This window comes from Varanus komodoensis, unplaced genomic scaffold, assembly GCF_004798865.1.
Source record: "Varanus komodoensis strain SLA01 unplaced genomic scaffold, ASM479886v1 scaffold29_1, whole genome shotgun sequence".
In the NCBI taxonomy this organism is placed as follows: domain Eukaryota; kingdom Metazoa; phylum Chordata; class Lepidosauria; order Squamata; family Varanidae; genus Varanus; species Varanus komodoensis.
In genome coordinates, this window is record NW_025335759.1 from 7,772,281 (window position 1) to 7,796,890 (window position 24,610).

At 47.4% G+C, this 24,610-nt stretch overlaps 2 protein-coding genes across 6 annotated transcripts; both read left to right on the forward strand.

Moving 5' to 3' along the window:
- The first annotated feature begins 729 nt into the window (after positions 1-729).
- STMN1 (stathmin 1) lies at positions 730-7,760 on the forward strand. Of its 2 annotated transcripts, XM_044435238.1 has the most exons (6): positions 1,675-2,336; positions 3,368-3,432; positions 4,109-4,281; positions 4,733-4,924; positions 6,107-6,158; positions 7,639-7,760. In XM_044435238.1, exons 2-6 carry the CDS (start codon positions 3,420-3,422, stop codon positions 7,737-7,739), a joined length of 531 nt encoding a protein of 176 aa, XP_044291173.1. In that variant the 5' UTR covers positions 1,675-2,336; positions 3,368-3,419; the 3' UTR covers positions 7,740-7,760. The 2 variants fall into 2 exon arrangements, with proteins under 2 accessions (XP_044291174.1, XP_044291173.1); XM_044435239.1 differs by lacking the exons at positions 1,675-2,336; positions 7,639-7,760 and adding an exon at positions 730-810 and having other exon boundaries at positions 6,107-6,574.
- A 4,789-nt stretch (positions 7,761-12,549) lies between these two features.
- On the forward strand, positions 12,550-24,511 carry PAQR7 (progestin and adipoQ receptor family member 7). Of its 4 annotated transcripts, none has more exons than XM_044435187.1 (3): positions 12,550-12,686; positions 12,868-12,938; positions 18,979-24,356. In XM_044435187.1, exon 3 carries the CDS (start codon positions 18,997-18,999, stop codon positions 20,053-20,055), a length of 1,059 nt encoding a protein of 352 aa, XP_044291122.1. In that variant the 5' UTR covers positions 12,550-12,686; positions 12,868-12,938; positions 18,979-18,996; the 3' UTR covers positions 20,056-24,356. The 4 variants fall into 4 exon arrangements, 3 of the variants coding, with proteins under 3 accessions (XP_044291122.1, XP_044291123.1, XP_044291121.1); XR_006415228.1 differs by lacking the exon at positions 12,550-12,686 and adding an exon at positions 24,387-24,511 and having other exon boundaries at positions 18,979-22,425; XM_044435188.1 differs by lacking the exon at positions 12,868-12,938.
- The last annotated feature ends 99 nt before the right edge of the window (positions 24,512-24,610 follow it).

A 24,610-nucleotide genomic window follows, 5' to 3' on the forward strand; every position in this document is an offset into this window, starting at 1 on the left:
GCGGCAGCCTTGGGGGCAACGAAATAACGAAGAAGAAAGGAAGGGCGGAGGGGCGAGGGGTGGGCATGCCTCGTCCGTGTTTCCGGCCGATCAGAACTCGACCAAGCCCATGCCTCGGGGGATCTTAGCGCCGCAACAAACTGGGGCTACGGACACCCATTTCATTCAGCGGGATTTGCTTCTCGGTGTAGAGCTTGCGAAGCTCGAATGAGAATCTGACACATGGCGCTTACTTGGGAGTAAGTTCCCCTGAACTCAGTGGACTTACGTCCGAGGAAGAAGGAACGAGCTTCATCTTCGGGCTGCATGTAAGGCTTCCTTTGGTTGAGAGGAGATCGCGAAGGAAGATGCGGCAGGGGCCCCTGCTATGGATCAATGATGGGCAAGCAGACATGAACAAAGAGACGAGCAGGACTGTCCCGGTACCCCCCGGAAGGCACTGAGGACGAGGAAAGGGCGGCTGCGCCCACCCCAGAGAAAGAGTCCACGAGCTTTGCCCACTGCCAACCACTCTATTACCTTTCCTCCACGCTTCCTTTCTTCTTTATTATAACTTATTAGAGTAGCCCTACCCTGGACTACATTTCCCACCATGCCTAGACATGAAAGAGAGGGAGTGGCAAGAACAGAGACCCCCCCTTCCTCTTTCTCTCTCTTTTCTCCCCCCCGCAGCGCGGCACGTGCCACCTCTTTCGGCCAATAGGGGGCGTGGCTGGCACGGGGTCACGTGCCTTTGTTTGGCGCTTTTGTAGAGCGGGCAGGGCGGTTGGGAGCGGAGTCTGTGTGAGGCTGTTGCGGTGACAGGAGCAGGTGGGTCCTGGCGGGGAACCTGTTTGAATCCGAGGCGGGGCCGCTGGGAAGGGCGATGCGATCTGTCGAGTCCGTGCCTGCGGGAAGTGAATGGTCTTTGTTACCGAAGCGAAACGGGAGGTTTTGTTGAAGCGCGTGTGAGAAATGGCTTGGTGGGAGGTGTCTGAGCATCTCGGGCGCGGCTTTACTGCAAAAAGGCGCTTTATTTTAAGCGGCCTGGACTTTGGCTCTTTCAGTGGATTCCATTTATGTAAAGAAAGGGAGGCGGCGTGGCGCTGCGCCCTTTTCGAGACAAAGGGCTGCGAGCGAACCTGCCTTTGCGGCTCAGCCATTGTTCTCACTCCCCCCCCCATTCTCCCTCCAGTTTCGAATGGGGCAGGCGGCACTCTGCTGTCTGCTTGGCGGCGATGGCTATCGTGATAATCCGTCAGGGTTGCTCTGATTTACTTAATCACCCTGCTTTCTCTCTTGACTTTCCTCCCCCCCGATTTCCTTTCTGACAGGAGTAGCCCCTTCGCTATTGTTCGAGGGGAAGGGGCGGCGCCGCTGCCGCCGCCTTGTCGAGCGCGCCGACGGGGATTAAAAGGAGGGGGCGCCAGACGCTCTCCTCAGGGCGTCTGCAAAGCTCCTTTACGAGGAAGAGGAGGAGGGTCCGGGTCGGGCGCGTAGACAGGCTTACGGGGAGAAGCGCCGCATGCAAAAGAGGCTTTCTGGAGGGGAAGGAGGAAAGCGGGAGAAAAGCCGGACCCTAATCAAGGCGGGTAGAGAACGCGGGATCGCGATTGAGGTGGTTCTTGCCGCCGCCCTGTGCGGACTGTTTTGGTGTGCCTGGCAGGGGACGGAGGGAGGGAGCGAGCGAGGGGTGGTTGTTTCGTTGGGATGCCTGAAGTGTCTGTAAGCAGGGGAGAAGAAAGCGTGGAGGGGCGAGTAAGCAGCAGGTGCCCGGATGTTACCGTTATAGCCCAGCTCCCCTTCTCGCCCCCTCCCTTTGAGGACACATGCGCGCGCGCGCGCGCTGTCTCAGGCGGTTTGAAATCGGTGCGGTTCTAGAACGGCGCGTGCGGTGGGCTGGCCTTCGAAGTGGGCGCGGCTTCTCTGCCCCGCCTCCTCTTTTTCCGCTGCTTCGCGTTCCTCATGCTCGTGATTGGCTGCCGTTCTGCTTCGCCTGGTCCCGCCCCGCTGTGAATTCGTGGGGTGGGGTGAGCCGGGAGCGGCTTTTATTGGGTGTTCTCCGTCTCGGTGTATCGGCCGTGCTGTTAGTCCGTTGGTAAAAGGGGCTCTCCCTCCCCGCATGCTTGCTTTATTAGTATGCGTTCCTCTTCCCAAACAGTCTTGTTTATCTGGGAGAACAACTAAAATGAACAGCTTAGAGCCCAAACCAATTATACATTTCTATTTCAGAAAGTCGTATGTGGGCGAGATTAGGATAAGGCAACGCTAAGCGTTATTGTTATTTTTATACATTCGGATGTTTCCTTGCTTTATTCATGTCGGTGACGAGCAAACCATTCTAGATTTCTATCCTAGTAAGCCGCCCTTTTGCTTTCTTCCTCCGCAAAGGTTACAAGAACAATGGCTGTACTCAGATTTGCTGATCTAAAGGAGTGTATCATCTTCTGAGGCTTCTTGGGAGAGGGCTTTGGGGAATATAATAGCAATATAAAGATTAATAATTTTTAACCATTAGCATGGAAGGGAAAAAGGAGTAGTGCTGCCCAGGAACTTAATATTCAGGGTTAGAAATTAATTTCCAGTTTTTGAGTGCTAGCATCTTAGGAGCTTACGCCTGTAGAAAAAAAAAATGTAACATTTCCAGGTGCCAGTATCAAGTCCCTCAAGTGTTCAGGTACCCCAGGGTATTTCCAGCTCCTGCAGTGTCTGCTCTAGCTAGCTTGAAGGGAAAATTGGTGTGCCTTCTTCACAAGTTACTTGTACATTTCCCGGATGCCCACCCTCTGCTTAAAAATATTATTGAACTATATAAACTTAAAACTATTATAAAATTATACAGAACTGTGAGAGGGTAGATGCTGTCTAAAGTATGAACTATTCAGAATCTATAACATTTAAAATAAAATCTTGTGTTGAGACATCTTTATTAACAAGGCACTGCTTTGTTGTACATTGAGTAATATAACTACATTGCTTGTGTCATAGATGAGGTTGCTGTGACGGTATCATGGGAAATGCAGTCACAAGGATTGCTTTACTTCATGTGGCTATTAAACAGATTGCCCTTCAGGTTGGGGCCAGGCTTGAGGTGGAAATTAGATCATAATTTAATCCTTAGTTGCTCAATTTTTATGTATAACATACAGGCTGCTGTCTTTTAAAAATACAGTGCTTTGCATGCCTGTTCCAATCTTGAAAAACAAAGAGCTAGAAGCTAGTGGAAGACAAAACATAAATGTGAGCTTGCATAATCTTAAAAGCTAACATTACACATGCCTGAAAACAGCAGCTAAGGGTTGAAGAGGAATATTCAGATGAAAGTGATCTTACTGGTAATGCTCTGTATATTGTTGCCATTTGTCTAATAATGGTTCCATCTTCTTAGTGCTCACTTACTGGATTACCTGCAGCACAGTCTTTTGGAGTTTAGCTTAGCCATGGCTTCTTCTGGTAAGTATTTTCATTAGTCTATTGATGTTTGAATAGACGGTGCTTTTTCCCTTTCAGCAATAATTGCAAGCTTATTTTAATGAGATTTACGAATCATGCTTTGAGCTTGAAGCTCCTAAAGAAATACCGCATATGACAGCCTGCTGACTACTTAGATGTAATACATACATTACAGATACAGTCTAGAAAAACCATTTTGTAATTGGTCTTGAAGCCAAGTCAGTAGTTTAATTAACTTTAAAACCTAAAGTTCTTTGGCAGGTCTGGTTGATTAGTTGTTTTACTGTTGTCTCTGTTCTAACTTGGTGAACAGTGTCATTATTTTTTCCTGAAAGTATTCCAACCAGTGATGGAATGACTAGACACAATTTGAGTGCAATATTTAGGAAACATCTAATGTAAAGTAAAAGTAATTTTTCTTTCTTCTGGTCATTAATTCTTTGAAGGAAACATGAAAATGGTGGGGGTACTTGGAATTCTCTTGGCTTCCAGGGCCCTCAGAGCACTGTGACTTCAAGGTCCTGGGGGAATGGGAAGCCATGATCAACCAGTTGAACAGGTTAGATCTGTAGCAAACTTCCTTTAGCTTGAGAACTTCTTGAACCATTGCTGTGTGTGTCAACATAAAATAGCCCAGTTATTAATACGTAACTGTTAATGGCAATATCTCTTCTAGACATTCAGGTGAAAGAACTAGAAAAACGTGCTTCTGGGCAGGCATTTGAGTTGATACTTGGCCCACCATCAAAAGAAGCTGTTCCAGAGTTTCCCCTTTCCCCTCCAAAGAAAAAAGATCTCTCACTGGAAGAAATTCAAAGGAAACTAGAAGCTGCAGAAGAAAGGCGTAAGGTAAATATTTTTACAATTCTAAATGCTTATGTTTATAATTTGTAGGCCAGCGCATTCCACAAAAGTGTATACTTCAAATTGTAGCCTATAAAAACCCCTTCAAAACTATTACATTTTTTTGGAAATTCCAGTTACTGAAAACATCTGGGGGACAAAACTAGTTAAAGGAATGATTCTAATATAATTGCTGCAGTTGTATTTGAGTGGTTCATACATATATATTCATTCATCGCAGGAGTACCAAATGATGTTCAAGTAGCTTTAAACGGGGGAAGGAGTAACAAGGGAAAAGGGGACCTGCTAAGAGTTCGGTCTGTACCCTGATTGGAAGTAGCTTAACTGTCTCAGTCTGCAGCCACTATCAGTGATTAAAATAATATGTAAGACAGCCAACAACTGTAATTACGGACAGACAACTCTCAACTAAAAATGGAATGGATCTGTATTCTAGTCCCATGAAGCTGAGGTGTTGAAGCAACTAGCTGAGAAACGAGAGCATGAAAAAGAGGTGCTGCAGAAGGCAATTGAGGAGAATAACAATTTCAGCAAAATGGCAGAGGAAAAATTGACCCACAAAATGGAAGCTAACAAAGAAAACAGAGAAGCACAGATGGCTGCTAAACTGGAGCGCTTGAGAGAGAAAGTAAGTCTGACTTTCTAATTTCTCCATAAGGAGTGGAATATGAACTAAATCACTGGTTACCTTAACAACTGGCAAGAATAGTCATAAAAACTATTTTAACAAATGTTTATACAGTAGCAAACAACCAATATGTCATGCGTAATTCAGGGCTCAATCCTGTTATGGATATCCATAAGTCTTCAAACTCAGTTTATGAGCATCCAGTGCAGATTAGGAGGAGTAGCGGAGGCAATCTTTACCTGTGTCCTCTTGCCTGCATTTTTGCTAGATGCGTTTTCTCATCTGGCTGGGGCACCTGAGAGGGAAGAAGGCTGGAATGGCTCAGGTTACTCCAGTCTCCCTTCCACCCACTGAAATGCCCCCTTTAACTGTTTCCTAATACTGCTTTCTGGACCTTGTAAGGACAACACTTGACTAAATCACAGTGGATTGGGCCCATAGTGTACCTCCATGAACAGAAGGACCTCTGTTTGTGGAGAGACATGAGATCCAGTGAAACCTTGCTGTGATAGGAAGGGACATGGAACCTACAAACTGGCTTTTCCTCCAGCTCTCTGTGCCATCTTACAGGAGATTCTGGCAGATTCCACAACTCTCCAGAATATATTTTCAAAAAATTGCTGTAGGAAGGAGGCATTGTGAAAACTGCTTTCTTTCCCTTCCTCCAGTGCCAGTGGAATTGCTGGATGCAAATATGAATACATACCCACAGTGCAGATAGTTCTTGGGTTTGTCTTCGCATATTCTGGTGATTTCTACTGTAAAACTAGGGCTTTAGCTGTGGAGGCTACTCCTTTTTATCACGTGTGGGCAACTTGTCGCACTCCAGATGTTGGACTCCTACTTTTATCAGCCCCTGCCATTGACTATATGTTGTTTAGGGCTAATGGGAGTTGCAGTCCAAAAACATCTGGCAGCCATAAACTGCCAATCCCCATTTAAATGCATTTAATGCCAGCAAGCTGGGATGATAAAGATTCTCAGTACTCAACTTGCATTGTACATGCCCACTTGAGTCAACCACTTGACAAAGCTGGATGCTATAGAATGTTGCTTTGTGGAAGCTACAGGCTTGTAATTATATCTGTCTAGTCAGTAGCAACATAAAGGAATGATTTGGTAGGACCAAAAATTCTTGGAGTCCATTGATGTCTCTGCTTTGTCTTAACTCTGCTCTGTCAGGACAAGCATATTGAAGAAGTACGGAAGAATAAAGAAGGAGGCAAAGAACCTGGTGAGAATGAAAGCGACTGACTTCATCTTGGAATCTGACTTTTCTCCCCTTTGTCTAAATATCCAAAGACTGTATTGGCCAGTGTTTTTTGTTAAATTTCTAGAAACTGATGTAGAGCTGTATAGTTAGATCCAACTGTACACTTGCTTTGGGGAGCTAGAGGGGAGCCCTTTCATGTTCACTCTTTTTCTAAACTGTTGTCTTTCCAGTGTAGCTATCTTGTTGCATTCTTCTGCTCCAGTGCATTTGTTCCTGGATTGATGGCTAGTGCTGTATTCAGCTCTGACATTTGTGAACGGAATATGTAGTGTAATGTTCATGCTGAATCTGTTACACTTCAGAATTTGTCAGTCTTTTAAGATATTACTGTAACAAAGTGACTTAATAAAGCTGCACAGTGCTGTTATCACAGGTGACTGTTTCTGGAACTAGCATGACTAAAATATGCAACTCAGGCATAGCTCTGGCTAGAATGTTTTCATACAATGTTAGAATAAAAACAATATTCCTCTATCCGGTGGCTAGTGATAGTCCAGTGGCCGTTGCCTATTGTTCCAGTTTTACAATAAGACCTTTGTCTTGCACCTCAGCAGTTGTCAGCTGCTGTTTGTTCAAACAATTCAGAACCACCTCCCTCCTTGGATATGCTTGTACTTCCAACAAATAACTCCTTGTTAACATATGAGCATGATCTGTCTTTGAAAACATTTGCCTTTTTAAAAGTTTCATTAAAAAATTAGGAATATCCACGGATTTGCCAGCTCCCAAGTCATTGTTGCTGGAAATCTGCTCTAGTCTGAACTGTAGTAAATACAGACTGGAGTAAAAAACAGGCTTAAGTTGTCAAGGATATGAATGATGTGGTCTTCATTGTTGGAACATACCAATTTTCTGTTTTAAATCACTACTTCAAGTTAGATTTATTTGCAGCAGGAGGAAAGGCAGTTTTCTTTAATTGGAAATTCTGCATCTTTTAACAAAAAATAAAATTAATGCACTGTGGGTTCCTTGACAAGCCTGTAAGTAGCTCAGAAAATCTAATATTTTGGGGGGAGGTATTTCTGTAGTTATCACAACTTGATCCTAAATGTTGTTTCTTTAAAAGTAAGGTTAGGATTTAATTGAAGATATGCCATAGGGTAACATTACCAGTTTGCAATATGTGGGACGTGATGACAAGAACAATGCTGTGCGGAATTAAAGCATGCATTTATTTTATGCTTGAAGAAAAACTATTATGCTGTAGAATAGATTTGTCAATCAAATAGCTCCCCCATGTGGCAAAAATATTGGCAGCTTCAGAACTGCATGTCCTATATGTTGTGGGAAGTGGAAGCATAATAAGTTTAAGATAGACTTGAAGTAATTAAGATTCTTCATAAACACCTGTGTGCTGAACATATATTGCAATCACAACACTAGTCTTCAAAAATTACTCTTAAGTCTTTTAAGGAATATATGGCTTTTTTCTCAACTGCAGCACAGAGACTGGACCTATCCGTTCGTAGCCCTTCTGCCTACCTTGATATACTTGAGACCACCCCCCCCCCAAAGCTTTTGGAATGTTTCTTATTAAAGTAGTATGGCTGGTGCCACGTTCTTCATGCTGTATTTTTAATTGTATAAATGTGAAGCTGCTTCTTGTGCATGTCTGTGTCCAGATATGTGTGCTTGATCTACTTGCTCACTTCAACATATAAACATTTATAACTACTCATCTCTGTAACTTAGATTTAGTCAGCCATCAATAAATAGACTTAACTAAATTTGGTGCCTTTTCCTTGCTGGCTTCAGATAGCAAATGTCTTGCCGGTGAAATCTTGTAACGTATTTGAAAGTGTTTGGGGGACAGACAGAAGTTAGCTGAGGATGCAAGTGCCAAGCGATATAACTAGCTAACTGCTGTAGTTTCATATTAAAAACATTAGTCTTCAGATTAATTGTGGTGCTTAAAGCAAGGAATCTTCACATGAGAACTTCAGGATGCTTGTTTCAAGCAAAATAGTTTTAGGACTTGCAGTACAGTCCTCAGAAGATTAAATGGGCTTGCTTACAGGTAAGTGTATACAGGATTGCAGACTTACTGCCGCCGTTTTGTTACTCATAAACAGCTCTAAGCTGTTGCATAATCAGGAATATCCATTGTCCTGTGTTGCCTGTAGTCTACTAACATACAGTTAGAAATGTATTTTGCTTAACATATTGGAAAAGGGTTGTTTCGGCACCAAGATAACAGGGACCATAGCATAGCAGTTAAAAGCAAAAACCCAAAACACCAGTTTGGCTGCCTTTTACAGTCAAATTGTTGGCACCAAAGAATGAAAAATGGGTTCTATTGCAAAAGGCTTATTTCGTATATTAAATGGTTGGGATGGCAGTAGGAATTAGTGCAAAATTTACAACTCAGTCCTTTATAAACAGAAGTGATAGTTCACCCCACATTTTTTAGGGTTGGTTTATAACAACATAGTGTACTAGTCCCTAAGAAAGAACAAACTTTGGATTATTTAATAATTCAAGATTTTAAAATGTTCTGTAAAATACTGAGGAATCCTGGAAAATAAAGTATTGGACTGCGTATATGTCAACAGCAAATGTTTAATGGCATAATGCGGAAGAAGTTAAAAGTTCATGTAACTTTGATTCTAAGGTGCCAATGTAATCTCAGGATGGTTAACAATTGGTGCAGTCTGGTATATAAAAGGCTAGTACTGCAAAAGACCTGTTTGACATGAATTGGCTGAGTCAACCCAAGGTGTAAGAAAACGTAATGAGAATTGATAATAGACTGGTGGGAACTTCTGTTTCCTTGCAAACTGAGAAAAAGGCTTGAGGTTTATGGAGTCAATATTGGTAATGAGCCAATGCACTCAGAGGCAGTTGGGAACTGCTTGAGCAAGTAAAGAATGAAGGCCTTAAAGCTCTATTAAAATGTGCATCTATAATCTCATAGGGATAGTACAGACTCTCCCAGTGCAAAACCTCTAGTATCAATACCTCTTAAGATTTTAAGAACTGAAGAAGCCTTGCTTTTAAGATGACTGCCCTTAAGGGCATAATCCTATTATGAAGAAACTAAACCCCCGAATTTAGAAGTTTACAAGCATTCTGTGCAGGGTCAGGGAAGTAATCTGCCTCCCCATCCTGGTTTTTTGAAAAATGAATGTTTTGGGCTATCTGGAGGGGTGTTGTGCATGGGATCGCAGAGAGTTGGACATGACCTTGTGACTGAACAACAAGGAAAGTGTTTTGGAGAGGGAGGGAAGGAGACCAGAGATGTCTTGGTATAGCTCATATCCTGGCTTCTCCAGTTTCCTCTTCTTGCCCATTAAAATGTCCCCTTTTATGTTCCTGTGCTCAGAGGCAGCTGGTGCCTTTCTGCACCAGCTGCAACAGGGTAGGGGATGGTGGGTAAGCGCTCCAAATCCCTCTGAAGTCTGAGCACTATCTTGGATCTGGGAAACTGAACTATCCTGTAGTGCCTCATGCTGTATGTGAGGATTGCTCACAATGTACTTAACTCTTTCATTTGGAAATAATGCATTCCGAACTTCACACAAGCTCCAAATTTTCTCTGTTTTGTCTACTAATAGGAAAGGGGAGATGCTCCGCTCTTCTTTCTTACACTTTCCTGGGTGGGTCAAGTTTTAGTTGCTTTTGCAACTTGCTTGATTTTATATTGTCTTGTATAAACCTTTAAAAAGTGGAAGCAAAGGCTAAACTATGAATCATTCCTCAAGTCAGGCTGGACTTACAGGTTGTAGGTCTACAAGCTGGTGGGGTGAGTTGAAATTTAAAACTGAAACAGCAGATCCTTTCTAATAGAGACCTGGAAGTTTGGGGGACCTTGCTGTGCAGCACCAGTGTGAACAGTCACTGATTTGCCTAACAAATCATTCGTGTATGCTAAATGCAAATTCAGAAATAATTGTAACTTAACCCTAATTGTAATGCAGTACATCTCACCTGTGACAGCTAACTGGTATACCTGCCTGCTGCTCAAGTACGAACTGTCAGTGCACAACAGTTCTTATAGCACTTGATCTAGAAACCAGAACTGGACCAGAAAACCCTGAAAGATGCTTTCATGCAGAGGGCAGTTTTCTGGCAGATCTTCAAACAGAAGACTATCCTCTGTTTAAAAAAAAGACATATGGCCATTCTACAATGGAACAGTTGCCTGATGTTTGGCATACTTTTTCTTCATTAATTTGCTACTTCAACAGAGCTAAAGGAGTCTTTCCTAAACATGATTCCCTCCAATGTACAACTCCCATCACCCCAACTATCAGGTATCTGGGTGATGGTGGGAACTATAGTTCAGTAGGATAGCATCAAGTTGCAGGACTTTAGCTGGGAGGAGATAGGTCCCCCCTAAATATCCTTTGGCCCCCTTAAAAAGTTCACAGTTTTGTCTTTAAAAGGTCTGCAAGGCAGATGTATTACCAACTTTTTGGCACCCCCCCAAAAAAACCCCTTGAGGCTATAGGTCTGTGACAGGCTGGGGGTTGTGCAATACAGGAAAAGCCTTGAATGGGCATCAACTGCAGGATGTAGCTGCTCTTCCAATTTATCAAGATGTAGCATTTAAACCCTGCTGGGGCCCAGGACAAAGTACAACCAGTTTGCTAGGGATTTGGCCCCCTCCAGGAGTAGCTTCCAGGGGTGGTGCTAGGTACAGGAAAGAGCTGGAGCCCAGACACAAAGCACAAATTTCCATATGCCAGTTTACATATGCTGTAAAGTCTCTGTATGTCCTGAAAGGTCTTTACCTCCTAAGGATACCCCTATTCATAAAAAGGGATGTGTGGGCAGGGGAGAGGAGGGCATACGAGGACATAAAAAACCTCAGGTGGAAAGATTGGGTGGGTGGGTGGCTGGGGGCAACAGAAGGCGAAGCACATGTGAGCCAACAGCCAGCTCACCCAGGCGAGTCAGATGCAATAGGAACCATAAGAGCCCTGTACCTTCATTTTAGCAAGTGCCCATGGACAGCAGAATGGTGGGTCACATCTCCCCCCCCCCGCCAATTTGGAGCTCCAAATGAAAGATAATGGGCCATCCCCTAACATCACCTCTCCATTCACATTCCACCCCACGTTTTGCAACAGAGGAGTTTCAAATGCTGTGAGGCAGCTGGAGTGACCTCTGAGCACACCATCCAGGGCTCCATAGCATGAAGCAAAGGAAAGGTGGGAAATGACTGCCCAGAGAATGGCAGGCAATGGGGCATTAGAGTCGCAGGAGAAAACTCCTTTTTATACCACTGTGATGACAGTGCTCTGATTTAAGTGCCCATAAAATGCACAACTGTACACCCTCAGGATGGGTGGTGGAGACTCTGGACTGGAAACCATGTTAGAATAAAAGGGTGTAGAGGTATGGAATGGTGGCTTGATGGAGGGGGACAGGGGCAGAAGAATGGAACTATTAGTCGCTAGCTTCACAGCTGAAGTTATGCACATGACTGTGCAAAGGTCTATCAAACCAGTTTGGTTCAGGGTCTAGCCTGACCTTGCTGTGCCACTGCTGATCAGGTGCAAGGGCAGGCCTCCTTCCTGCACCTTGAACTACTGTGCACAAGAGAGAATTTTGGTAAGTGCAGCTTTTCTAAAAAACAGTGGGACAAAGGAAAAGCAGCACTCCTTGCACATTCCCTCTTGTCACGGGTCTTGCTTCTTCCTTTGCACCTCAGGGGCAGGAAGTGACACCAGGGGTCGTGCTCAGATACTTGAATATCCTGGGCTGATTCGCAGGACAAATGCACGGATTTGCTTACATCTGTTTGCACATGCTCTGCAGTCAGTCTCTGTGCCCGCCTTTAAGGAACACGGTCTCTTAAGGACACCTCCATTTGGGAAAAGGGATGAGCAAAGGGGAGGGGAAGGCGTTTTTATCAAAAAAAAAAAAGCTCAGGAAGAAAGATTAAGGGCGGGGGGGGGGCACAAGAGGGAAAGCACTGTGGGCGAAAAGTCAGTCCATCGGGGGACTTAGATCCAGTGGAGACCATCGGGGCCTCCGTCCCCTTGTTTCCAGCGGTGCCCACGAACCAGAGCGAAGGCGTAGACGGCCTCACGGAGCTTCGGGGCTGCCCGTGCCCGAAGCCCAAAACGGGGGGCCCCGGCCCTTGTGGGGCAGCCGCCGAGCACCGCCCCTGCGCGGCGCGGCCCGCATCCCCTCCCCAGTCGCCTCCCTCCTCCCGCAGCCTCCGCACCCGGAGTGGGTGGGGCGCTTTTCCCACCCTGCTCCACTTCGGGCTCGCCCACCTCCACGCCGCCGGCCGGATCCGCCAGGGGGCGCCGCGCCTCGTGGGCGCAAGTGCTCGGCGGCGCTTCTGGTGCGTTTCGCCTGCAGCTGCGTGGGAAAAAGCAAAACAGACGAGGCGGGTCTCGGGGAGAGGCGGCCGTTGCTGCAGAGGGGCGGCCTTGCCCGGCGAGGCTCGTGACCCACCCCCCGCGCTCTTTTTTCTTCAGCTCCTCGCCACCTTCCGTGTTCCAGACGTGCACCCTCTGCAAGAAAGCGCAGGAGGTCAGTAAGAAAAGGGGGCCATCGCGATGGGAAGGGGTGGGGTCCCCTCTCTTAAGAGCTCGGATTCCCAGGCTTTAGGGGGATCGGGGGATGTGTAAGAACAGAGCAAGATCTGTGGGTGCGAGTCCAGGAAGCATTTCAAGAGACTAAGCGAGGTCCGTGTGTGTCTTTGTGTTTGCAGGATTGAGAGCCTCTACGCTTGCTTGCTCAGAAGTAAGCCGCGCGCGGCGATCTGGTGAATCTTACTCTCAAGTAAGCATGCAAACTATTGCATCTTTAAAAAAAAAAAAAAATCCTTGCAGGTGAAGTATACATGGGAAGAAATCCCACCGAACTTAGCAGGACTTACTCCTGAGTAAAGGTGAACTAGATCCACCTGCAAGCTTTGACTCTTTGAAACTTTTGCCATCTTACTTGGTAGGCCATTCTGGGAGGTTTTGCCTATATCTGAAAATCCTCTTTGATACAGGGGCAAGCCGTGGCAGAAGTTTAGGATCGCAGCTCCTATCAGCCCCAGCTGGCATGACTGCTGGTCAGGAGTTGTGGGAATTGTCTTCCAGAACATCTGTAGGGTGCCATGTATCTTTTCTACTCTTGCAAGTAGGGGGTGATCAGGAAGAGGAGAGAAGCGTGGGCTGGGAGACTGGGGTTGCTCAAACCCTGCAAGGGGTGGGGTTCTTGGGCTTTGGGGCGCTCTCGTTCGCCAGGGCCGGGACTGTGTTTTCCCTGGACAGAGAAGCCCTGGGGAGGCACTGGTCGCTTTGTGTCCGCCCCTTGAAAGGGTCTTTCACAGCTTTAGGAAGTGCAAGCAGTGAACCAGAAGTGTTATGTGGGGAGGGAGAATGAACCAGGAACTTGCGGGATGCAAACAGAGTGTGAAGGGAGTGCTTATTTTGTATTATAAATATTTTAAAGGGTGTATGTGAATGTCTTAATAAAGGAAACCTTGAGTAAGAACAAACGTATTCCTCAAGGCAGCCTTCCTCCAACTGGGCTCTTTCCAGAGGTGTTGGATCACAATGCTCCTAGCTCCCTGGGATGATGGGAGTTGTAATCCAAAGCATCTGGGGGCTCCAGGTTGGGGGAAGACTGTTTTAAGTGGAGAGGGTGCCATGTCCAAGAAAATTCAAGCCACACCCTTAGCCCCTGGCATTATGTAACAGCACGTGGATGTTGTTTTGAATTAGTGCTGTTTCAGGGTAGGTGCTGGAGAAGGATTTTTAAGTCAGTGGATCATCACTCCTTCCTCTGACTCATGGTCTGAGGGGAAAAGAAATGTTTGCCTTACCAAAACTACCACTTAAGTTAGTTTTTAAGGTAATGGAAATGGCAAGAGAAGTTATTTCTCAAGAAGCAGAGAGGCGAGTGATCTTTGTTAGCAAGCGCAGGGCTGGGCTGAGCCGGTTCCTCCTTGCTCCACTGCTTTGCTTTGCTTTTGTTCAGACAAGGAGCACCGTGTCCATTGAATCAGTTAAAATTTATTAAAGTTCTGCTCTGGGTCTCTTATCACAGAGCAGAACGGGGGGAATAGGGGGTTTGGGGCGGGCACTTTTGGACTGCAACTCCCATAAGCCAATGGTCAGGGATTACGGGAGTTCTGGTCCAAAAGCCTGGGAGGACACCAGCTGGCCTCCTCCCATTAAGTGACCCAAAGGATGAGTTTTGTTCGGAGCTTTGTTAAGAACGTAAAAACAGAAAAGCGATGCTGGGTGTGATCAAGGCACACCTTGTTCAGAGCACTTTTCAGGAAGCCAGACTCCCAGCGAGCACAAGGCAGTCCACCAGGAAGGGGCTAGTGGGCCGCTAGTCCTGGGCTATAGCTAGTCTGTGGCATAGTGTAGGGGCTGGCAACCCGGCGCCCATGGTGCATCGGCTCCCACCAGACCGACAGCGCCCACCTTGGATTTGACCCCCAGACCCAGATGCACAGTGCCTGCCTCTGCTCAGCCCTGCCAAAGCCCCCGTGGGGAACCAGGAAGTTGGCAGGTTCAGACCAGTCTGCTGACTTCAGGGCTCTTCACTGGGGCTCTGGCAATGTTGATGCTACTGCAGAAGTGGGGTGAGGAATTCCAAGCGAGGGCGGGATGGGGAGGAGCGAGGGGAGCTGGAGGCGGGATTGGGAGCAAGAAAAGGGAGAATCCAGGAGAAGGGGGAAGAAATGCCATTTGGACCTGCAGGTCTGAAAATGGTCCCCCAGCTCTGGAGTGGCAGGTTCATCTCAGACTGTGGGGGGACTTAAGTTCTGAGTTCCACCCCGCACTTAGCCACGGTGCGCACTGCTTAAATGATCCTGTGGTCAGCCGCTGTCTCTTAGCCTAGCCTACTTTACAGGCTGGCAGTGAAAATACAATGTAGGGAAATACACACACACTGTCTTTGAGTTCCTTAGAACAAATGCCGTGCATAATAAAATGAAGGCAAATTCCCTTTAATGATTTTATCCCTTCTTTGAATAATATATTGGACCCAGTAGGGGCTCAAAAAGTAAATAACTCTCCAGTCCACTGGTTAAAATTCATCTCACAGTTAGAAGTGACTGCACCATTCTAGAATATTATTTTTTAAAATACTGTTTTGCATTAAAATTCCTGGAAAGTTCAGGGACTGAGCTAGAAATCGGGATCCTCGTCCTAATCTTGGACAACAGATGAACCCCCCTCCCCACGCTGGGTCCGACTGAGGCTCGCCTGATCCAACATTCTGTTCATGCTGTGACCAACCTGCTGTCTATGGGAAGTCCCCACCCATGTTCCCCAACTCATCCAATCCCAAAGGCAATATTCAGCCCTCATGACTAGTAGCCACAGGTAGCTTTATCCCCCATGAAATCTGATCCCCTGGTAGGGCCATGCAAATGGGTTGTTATATCAAGTTCTTCCTCCTGAATCTCCAAGGTTCAACTTCATTGAGATAACAGCAGATTCTCCTATCAACTGTCATCTGCTTTCTCTGCAGTTTTCCTCATTTTGTATATCTCTATTCAAAAGCATACAAATGCAAGTAGATAAAAAGGTACTACTTTGGTGGGAAGGTAACAGCGTTCATTGGTGGTTCCTTGCACTTCCAGTGTTTAGTCGGTGTTTAGTCGTGCCGGCCACATGACCACGGAAACTGCCTGTAGACAAACACTGGCTCCCTTGGCTAGGAAACGGAGATGACTGGACTGGACTGGACTGGACTTTAATGTCAGGGGGAAACCTTTAACCTTTTTATCATATCTCTTGTACTCAGCTTGTTAAAAAAAGCACAGCTGTTGTAACCTTTCCTCACAGCAGAGTTGCTCCAACCTCTTCATCATTTTGGTTGCCTTTTCTGTACTTTCCCCTACTCTACAATATCCTCCTCTGCTCCAAATGCAAAAGCAGAGCAAGGAAGAGTCACGGCTCATGGATGCCTCCTTAATGCCACTGCAGAAGCAAAACCGCCTCCTTGCAACCTTGTCCCTGGGCACCTGCAAGGTTTTCGACAGGCTAGATGGTATTTCTTGGAGGGCACACCCAGAATGGAAGCAAACGAATGGATTGTCCAGCATGACTGATGCATGACTCTCGGTCTCTGCTGGACGTATCTCAGGTCCACGGTTGTAAGTAGGATTAATCTCAGTGATTCCCAAGGAGTTCAGTTAAGCAAAGCATTGAAATGGGGACACCCTTTGCCTTTTGCTGTTGCTGTGGGGCCATTGGCAGAACTCCTGTGTGGCAACCTGCACGTTATCCACCTGCTTGCTGGAGACACGGCCTGTTTTTATCAAGCTGATGCACAGGCAGGCTCAGATGTGAGGGGCTGAATAGGTGCATAGGAAACGGCCTTATATTGATTTGCACCTTGGATCCATCTTGCTGGGGTGGCTGACACTTACCAGCAGCGGCTGTCCAAGGTTTCACTCAGACGGGTCTTTCCTAGCGCTGCCTGGAGATACCAGGGATTGAAGTTGGGACCTTCTGGATACATCCTATGACTGAGATGCCCACTCTGTTGCTGGCATGTGAATATGAAATGATGAACAGGGCCTAGAGCCATTTTCTCCCCCCACTCCCCCCCCCGCCCCGATAATGCAGAATTCAGGGTCACCCAATGGGCTTATTTCAAGACAGACCAAAGAACATTCTTCTCACACCAAGTGTATTTAGTGCATTCAAAGTAGTTTGGTTTCAACTGAGAGAGGCCTATGCACAATAGTACCTGGGAATGGAACCTCCATATTCAGAGGCAGCGTACCTGTGAATTGCTGCATGCTGGCCAGTGATCGCAACTGAGCTTGGTAGCAAGGGTCCAGGGGCCGCTGAGAGAAAACGTAAATGTGATAATTAATCTAGAGGGTTTTCACAGAGACTCAGCGCAACCTACCTCACAGGGTTGTTGTTGTGGGGATAAGATTGAGAGCAGGAGGAGTCATATTATGTAAGCTACTTTGAGATCTTTGTAAGAACAAAAGGCAAGATACAAATGTAATATATAAATAGATTTCCAATTCCATTAAACAGCAAGCTGTTTGTCTTGCATGTCCTGGAAACTTCTATTGTTTCCTATTTTCATACATGACTTTTCATACCCCTGCCAGAGAAGGCTAATCCAGAGGTGGGCCAGAGTTCCTAAGGGCCGAGATCCCTTTATTAGATGCCAAGCATGATTTTGCAAGTGCTCAGAATGGGGAAAATGCCTGGGTCCCTTCTACTCTGCACCAGGCAACAGAACTCTTGCTGCACCATCCTGGCTCTCTCTTCTCTTCCACTTTATGGAGCAATCCACAGTGCTCCATGGTAGTGAACCTGTTTGGGGGATGGAGTTCAGCACCAAAGCTCACATAAAGCTGAAAAGCCTCATTGACTGTAGGAATTATCCACTTCCCCTGCTAAGGGCTATCAGTTTTGCCTTTATTATCTAAGCTTGCCGGTAAATCTAATGATGATCAGCTAAACAGTAAGACATTGTCTCTGTAGATACTGAAAAGGCTGCACAATTCTTTTGTGTTGCATTAAGCTTGTGAGGCCAGATAATTCATTTTTGATTTGTTTAATGTTGATTATTTATAATGGCAAATTGTTCAGTGCCTTGCTTTTATTTTTATTTTAATCTGGTCATAGATTGCAGTAGACAGAAAGTGAAAGTTATTAATTTGGCTGCATTTGCATATGAGAAGGAGTTCTGAAGAAACAAAATAGCTTAGAAGAGGCCCATGCTTTACAGCAAGCCTCTTAGAAGAGGCATTTTACATGTGTGCATGTGCTAGCATGCCTCTTCTAAGGTTAGACTTGCTGTCTCCAGGTTTTAGAATGACTCTTTTAATTTTTAAAAAAATTGCTAATCACTCAGTGGGGTATCTAATCAACTTTTAAAAGATCAGTTTATTAAGCAATAATGGTGAAAATGTTGCAGCCTGAGCCAAAATTTGTAGTTGCTATTCTCTGTCCTGATTCAGATTCTAGAGCGAAGCAGGTGTGCACACACACACGTGCGCACACAAGTGATCCTCTCCATAATTACCACTTATAATAATAATTAGCAACATCTAAAACAAGAAGAATGTTTGTGGACCAGCCCTTCCCCAGCCAGGTGCCTTCTGGCTCTGTTGAGCTGCTGCTCCCATAATTGTCAGTCTGACAGGTCTTCTGGAGTACAGTAGTTGAACTTCTAAGCTGCCACTGCTCAGATAGACTGTGCCTCTCATTCCAGTGTACCAGACTTTCTGCCTGGCCTGCTGCTGACCTCTGGCTTTTTACCAGTTTCCTTGAAAGGGCCGCATTCATTCCAACTGGAAATGGAAATGGAAGCACTGCTATATTACACTGGGCTGGGGACCTCTTTCAGTGTCAGAGAAGGTCTTGGGGTCACATTCCAGTGGGGAGGAGTCAGAGGCAAAGGGATGGTGACAAAAATACGAAAACAACTTGGATATTGGAGCATAAAGTGCTTCCTGCCAGTGATGAAGACTTGGGACTGGTGGGGGGAAACCCACCACAAAGCTGGGGAATACCAAGTGACTGGAGGCTGGGGAAAGGGGGCAGAGCTGGGAAGAGGGTGTGGCCACCTGGGAGGTGCCCTGGGCTGGGGCAGGGCCCAGGCCTTCGGTCCCCATCCTGCCCAGTAATACGAACCTTGCACTTTTCTGCCCTGCTTTTAAGGTTACAGCCAGGGAAAATGCTCCTCTTTGCAACTCTGTCCTGGGCACATTTACTCTGAAGTCAGTCTTGTGTTCAGTTTCTCCCAGGTTGGAGATGGCTGGGGAGTGGCAGGACTCTTTTTCTGCCCAAACGTTTTTTCCTGAAAGGGTTTCTTTCTCCCTTTGCTGCAGGTTCTGTGGTTTAGTGCCATGGCAACCATTGTGTCCGAGAAACTCAGCCGCCTTTTCATCAGCGCCCAACACTTCTGGAAAGTCCCCCAGCTCCTGGAGGAAGCCCTGCCCTCCCTGTCCTGCACTGTGGGGGTACTGGACGTTCCCCGGCTTTTCCGGAAGCCGTACATCCACACCGGCTACCGCCCTGTCAACCGAACGTGGAGGTATTACTTCCTGTCACTCTTCCAGCGCCACAATGAGGCGGTCAATGTTTGGACACACCTGGTGGCCGCTTTGGTCCTGCTGGTGCGGTTCTGGCAGCTGGCCCGGACCGTGGACTTCCGCGGGGACCCCCATGCCCAGCCCCTCTTCATCATCGCCGCCTCTTCCATCGTCTACGCGACGTTCAGCGCCGTGGCGCATCTCCTGCAGGCCAAGTCGGAGTTCTGGCACTGCGCCTTCTTTTTCCTGGACTACGTGGGGGTCGCCACCTACCAGTACGGCAGCGCCTTGGTGCACTACTATTACGCCATCGAGCCGGCATGGCATGCGCGGGTGGGGGGCTTCTACATCCCGGGAGCCGTCCTGCTGGCATGGCTGTCCTGTGCCGGCTCGTGCTACGCCAAATACCGGTGTCCACACCTCTCCTCCCTGATGGGCCGACTCTGCCAGGAGGTGCCCTCCGCCGTGGCATACGCCCTGGATATCAGCCCGGTGCTTCACCGCATCTATTCCTCCTCTTCCTCAGGCCTCGCGGACCCGGCCGTTCTCTACCACAAGTGCCACGTGCTCTCCTTCCTCGTCGGGGCCTTCTTTTTCGCCTGCCCCTACCCTGAGAAATGGTTCCCGGGGAAGTGCCACTTCGTCGGGCAGGGGCACCAGATCTTCCACGTGTTCCTCACCTTGTGCACCCTCACCCAGGTGGAGGCGGTGCTCCTGGATTACGGCACCAGGCAGCCCATCTACTCCCGCCTGCACGGCGGCCTGGCCCCCCTTTTCTCCGCCCTGTGCCTTTTGTTGGTGGTTTGCTGCAGCCTCACGGCTCTGTACATGACCGCCAAGGTGAGAGGCAAGCTGCACCGGAAAGAGGAGTGAGAGAGAGAGAGAGAGTCGCTGGCAGAGAATCAACCCACCGGCCTCCTTGCTTATGTTCCCTTTGGGCATGTCCACACTATGGTTACTTAGAAAATCGGGCCCTTTGCCCGGGGCAAGTGGTGCTTTTTGTGGCAAGCGGAGCATGACCTGCTCCCTTGCCTGATCCATGCAATGGCTGGGGGGTGGATTCAAGATGACCAGTTCCCCTTCTGCAGTAGTACAGCTAGGACGGGGCCTTCGCACCAGAGCCTGGCTCCCCACGGCTCCAGTGGCCCAAGCAGCCGCACAGACCCTGGCAGGAGATGCGGGCCAGGTGTCGGCACCTGGGTCGGCAGGTATGTGACTCTACCGGGCTGGTGCCAGCGGTCACTGCCACCTTTCTTGTTTTAAAAACATTTGGAAATCAAGGCCAACTGGTTACAGGTCCACAATCTACTATGCCTACTTTTAAAATAGATTTTGCTTTCTGCCACAAAATGATACTTATCCCCAAGTCACATGTTTTTAGCACCAGGATAGCAGACACGGATTCCACATTATTCCGGTGGCCACGAAAGGTGCTATGACTCCAGTGAGTTCAAAATATGAAACTGCTCACACCCCGAGGCTCTCCTTTTTTTGATTCAGATTTGGCAAGCGGGGCTGTTGCATTTTTGCTCTAACGTGCCAGGAGTGGGTGGAGGAGGAGAGAGTGTGTTCTGTGTGCTTCGCAACTGAAGTCACACACACAGTTGGGTAAAGGAACACCCCAGAAGACCATTGTCTGTGCTCTAAAATGACCTAGCTGTACCACTGCTGTTGTAAGAGGAAATGCGCCTTTTTCCTGGACGTAATGGAAAACTTTGCTTTTTAAGAGGTCCGTCTGTCGTGCAGGAGAGAGCATGTCACTTAAACATCCCCTCCAAGCTCACACACAATTCCTAACTCAGCTTTCCTGCCGGTTTTCCAAATCAGAAGTGGGCAGGGTTCAGGCTTGCCTGGTCCTACTTTGTTTTTTTCCTACAGCCACAGGATCCACATATGGTGTAAAAGGCATGCACTTTGAATTCAGTGTATGGAGCCCAAAAATTTGGAGCCCGAACTACATGAAGCTCCCTGACAATCATCTGCTCCCGGTTAGCTGAAGCTTCATTCCTTCTGGCAGTATAATTTAAAGTGGGGAGGTGGGAAGGATCAATTTGTTGATGCTAACACTAAATAGATCAGGCACCAGAAATCCTTGCTGATCTATGCAAATCATGCATAGATGTTCCAGTAGATCTCAGTACGCCTGCTGCCCACCCTTGCTCTAAATGGTGGAAGAGCCTCAGGGAAGGGGGGTCAAGAACTGCTCTGCCAGGTCAGGGAAGCCCTTCCAGTTCCGGGACCCCAGAGCAAAAGCTGATCTTACTGCTTCGTCTGCACTGACTGAGATGTTATTTCAGCCCATGTGTTCTATGCAGCCACAGACCCAGGGTCCCTCAGCCCAACTTGAAGCTCTCCAGATGTGAGAGGGGTTGCGACTCCCATTGGCCACCCTGGTCTGTCACATCTGGGGAGTGTCAGGTTGGAGGAAGCTGCTGAGCCCCTGGGTGCCACCTGCCCTGTGGGGCAGATGTCTTCCCTGCTTCCCTTCCTCCTTGACTGAGGCTGCGATGTTCCAGAGAAGAACATCCCGGCATTCAGAGGAACATTTCCTTCTTGTGTGCTACCAGCAGTTCTGGAAGAAGCCATGCTGATGTGCCTTAAGGAGAAGGTCTGCATTTGAGTTTGGATGTGGAGAGCCTGAGTTGCTGTGTTTGCAGCGCTGGAGTCATTTGGACAAGTGTTACATCTAGGGATAAAGGATGGGCAGGGTAAAAGAGAGGCTTCTTCGGCTGACATGAAGAACATGAAAGAAGAACATGAAGAAGCAGCCATTCACAGCCCTGTGGTGGCGTGATGGCCACCCATTTGGACGGCTTCAAAAGGAACTGGACAACTTCAGGAAGGATGACTAACCAGTGGCTCCTAGTCCTGATGGAGGAATGCCTGTTGTGGCAGTTGCTGGGGAACATGGGGGGAGGGTGCTGTTGCACTTAGATCCTACTTGGGGGTTTCCCACAGACAGATGGTTGGGCCCTGTGTGAGCAGAATGCTGCAATGGGTGGACCTTGTTGTACTTAGGTTCTGGTAGGCCACACCGAAGGACTCTCAACCAGTGTTCTCAATTCCACAAGGATGTAGGAAGCTGCCTTCTAACAGGTCCAGCTATAGTCCATGTAGCCAAATGCTGCCTGTTCCAGCTTTACCCAAATTGGAATCCTTCAGATGGTTTGAACTGCAATTCTCATTGTTCCTGAACAGAGACCACGTTGGCTGGGCTGATAGGAGTTCCCATGGAAAGCATCGGTAGGTACTCTCCGCAGATTCTGGACTACTGCTTCTGCCAGTTCCTGACAATTGGCCATGCTGGTTGGGGTTGATGTGAGTTGTAGTCCAGAATGTTTGGAAGACACCAGGTGGGAGAAGATTGGTTGCTTCTAACTGGCAGCTGCTCTCCCAGGTCACGGGCAGATGCCCTATCCATCCACTGGTCCCTCACTCTTTTAGCTGGAGATGCTAGGATGGAACATGGGACCCGCAGCATGCAGACCGGTGCTTCTACCACTGCACTTTATCCCTTCTGAGCCTTCCTCAACCTGGTGCCCTCCAGATAGTTTGTTCAACAACTCCCAGCATGCCTGATCAGCAGCCATGCTGTCTGGGGCTGATGGAAATTGAAGTGCAAAACACTGGTTGCGGGGGATTCGGGTTGGGAATGGCTGCTTTGAGAGCATTTACTAGTACGAGGCCATGTACAGTGTTGGGGGTGCTGCATTCAGTGGGGCTTCCTCCCACATAAGAGCACGCAGAGCATAGCCTGAAATCATACGTCCTCATTCTTCCAGGTTGCGTTGCAATTAAACCGCCAAAATAACCGGGTGGAAATGATGCCATTGCCTTCGGCAAACCAGGAAAGAATGGGTTAGAGCCAGACAAAGGTGCTCCCCTGTGCAGGTTTAGGCAGACAGAAATCAGCTTGCGGGGCATGCCAGATGTGGAAAGTCCTTTTCTGTCTAAGCCTGCCTAGGATTGTGTCTCATCCGCATGCACATTTACCAGCCTGTAAGTTCCATGGAATCCAAAGAACCATACTCCTGAGCTGATGCACCTAGGACTGCGAGGTTGGATTTCCACTGCAAGCAAAAGGACGTTGCTTTGATGTGGCACATTTTTCATGTTGATTTCAGTGGGAGTTACCTGCAGGTAGTTTAGTCAGGGCTTGAGTAGCTGAGCTATTACCCCAGAGTAACTAGGCATTGAGACCCAATGTGGCTTCACTCATTTTTAAAATACAGCAACCGTCCTTTCAAAACATGTATCCAACTCAGCAGTCTTGAATTCTGTTCAGTGAGATGTCAATGTGCTTCCGTTGTAGGTAGGTGGGCCTGGCTGGAAACTGGCTGGTCTTTAATCCTGTTGAGTCAAAGGGGGTGCCTGAAGCCCCTCGTTTTCAATGGGACTGAAAGCCAGGTGGCATATTGAGGAGAATTTGAGGCCCTCTTGGATTCCCCTCCTTTCAAGAATCCTTCCTGATTATGGTGTTCTGATCTCCCCCTCAGTAGAAATCTAGCACCAGGGTAGGTGCCCTGGTGGTCTTCAGAAGCTTTGGACTGTGGTTCCCATAAGCCCTGGCAGCATGGGCAGCAGCCAGGAATTATGGGAGCTGTAGTGCAATACATCAGGAGATTTGGGGAAAGTTGGCCAACCTTGACTCTCTTTGGGCAGCTGCACTTGGACGTCAATAAGAATCTTTGCACAGTGGTCACCTTTCTCCCAGATGCATCATTTTGGAAATGGGATCTTAATGGCATGAAATGGCTGTATTCATTCTATAGAAGGAGAGAAAGAGATAATCAGTTTATATATGAAATAGGAGCTGCCGGGCTATTCTTGAACCCTCCTGCCTGACATGTTAGTGCTGTGTGCCCAGCAGATGTCTTACACTGGAGCATTCCAACACAGGTGCCCATCTGTACTGGAAAGTGATGTAATTCCCAGTGGAGTGTATCAGAATATATTCCTGGATGTGTAGAATTTGCCTCACACACTCATACTGGATATGGTGCAATTCAGTGTACTGCCTAATGATTAATTACAGAGATTCGGCAGAATTTTGCAAAAAGGAAACCTGGGAAGGTGGACAGATTTGTGTGTTTTCCTGCCTGTCTTATTTTTTATATATTTCAATTGGCCCAAGGCCATTATTTGTTTCTATAAAACACTTTTCACAAGCCAAATAATTTATTGTTGTGTTGTCTCCTTCACAGTAACCCTTTGAACAGTTGTATAGACTATAAGGTACTTACAGGTGTATAAGTACCTCAGGCTGTCGCAGATCTCCTTGCCGATGCCAGAGTGTAGGACACGGAATAATCAGTTCAAGTTGCCACAACCCAGATCCAGGCTGGACACCAGGAAGCGCTTCCTCACTGTCAGAGCAATACAACGGTGGAACCAGCTGCCTAGCGAGGTGGTGGGCTCTCCCACACTA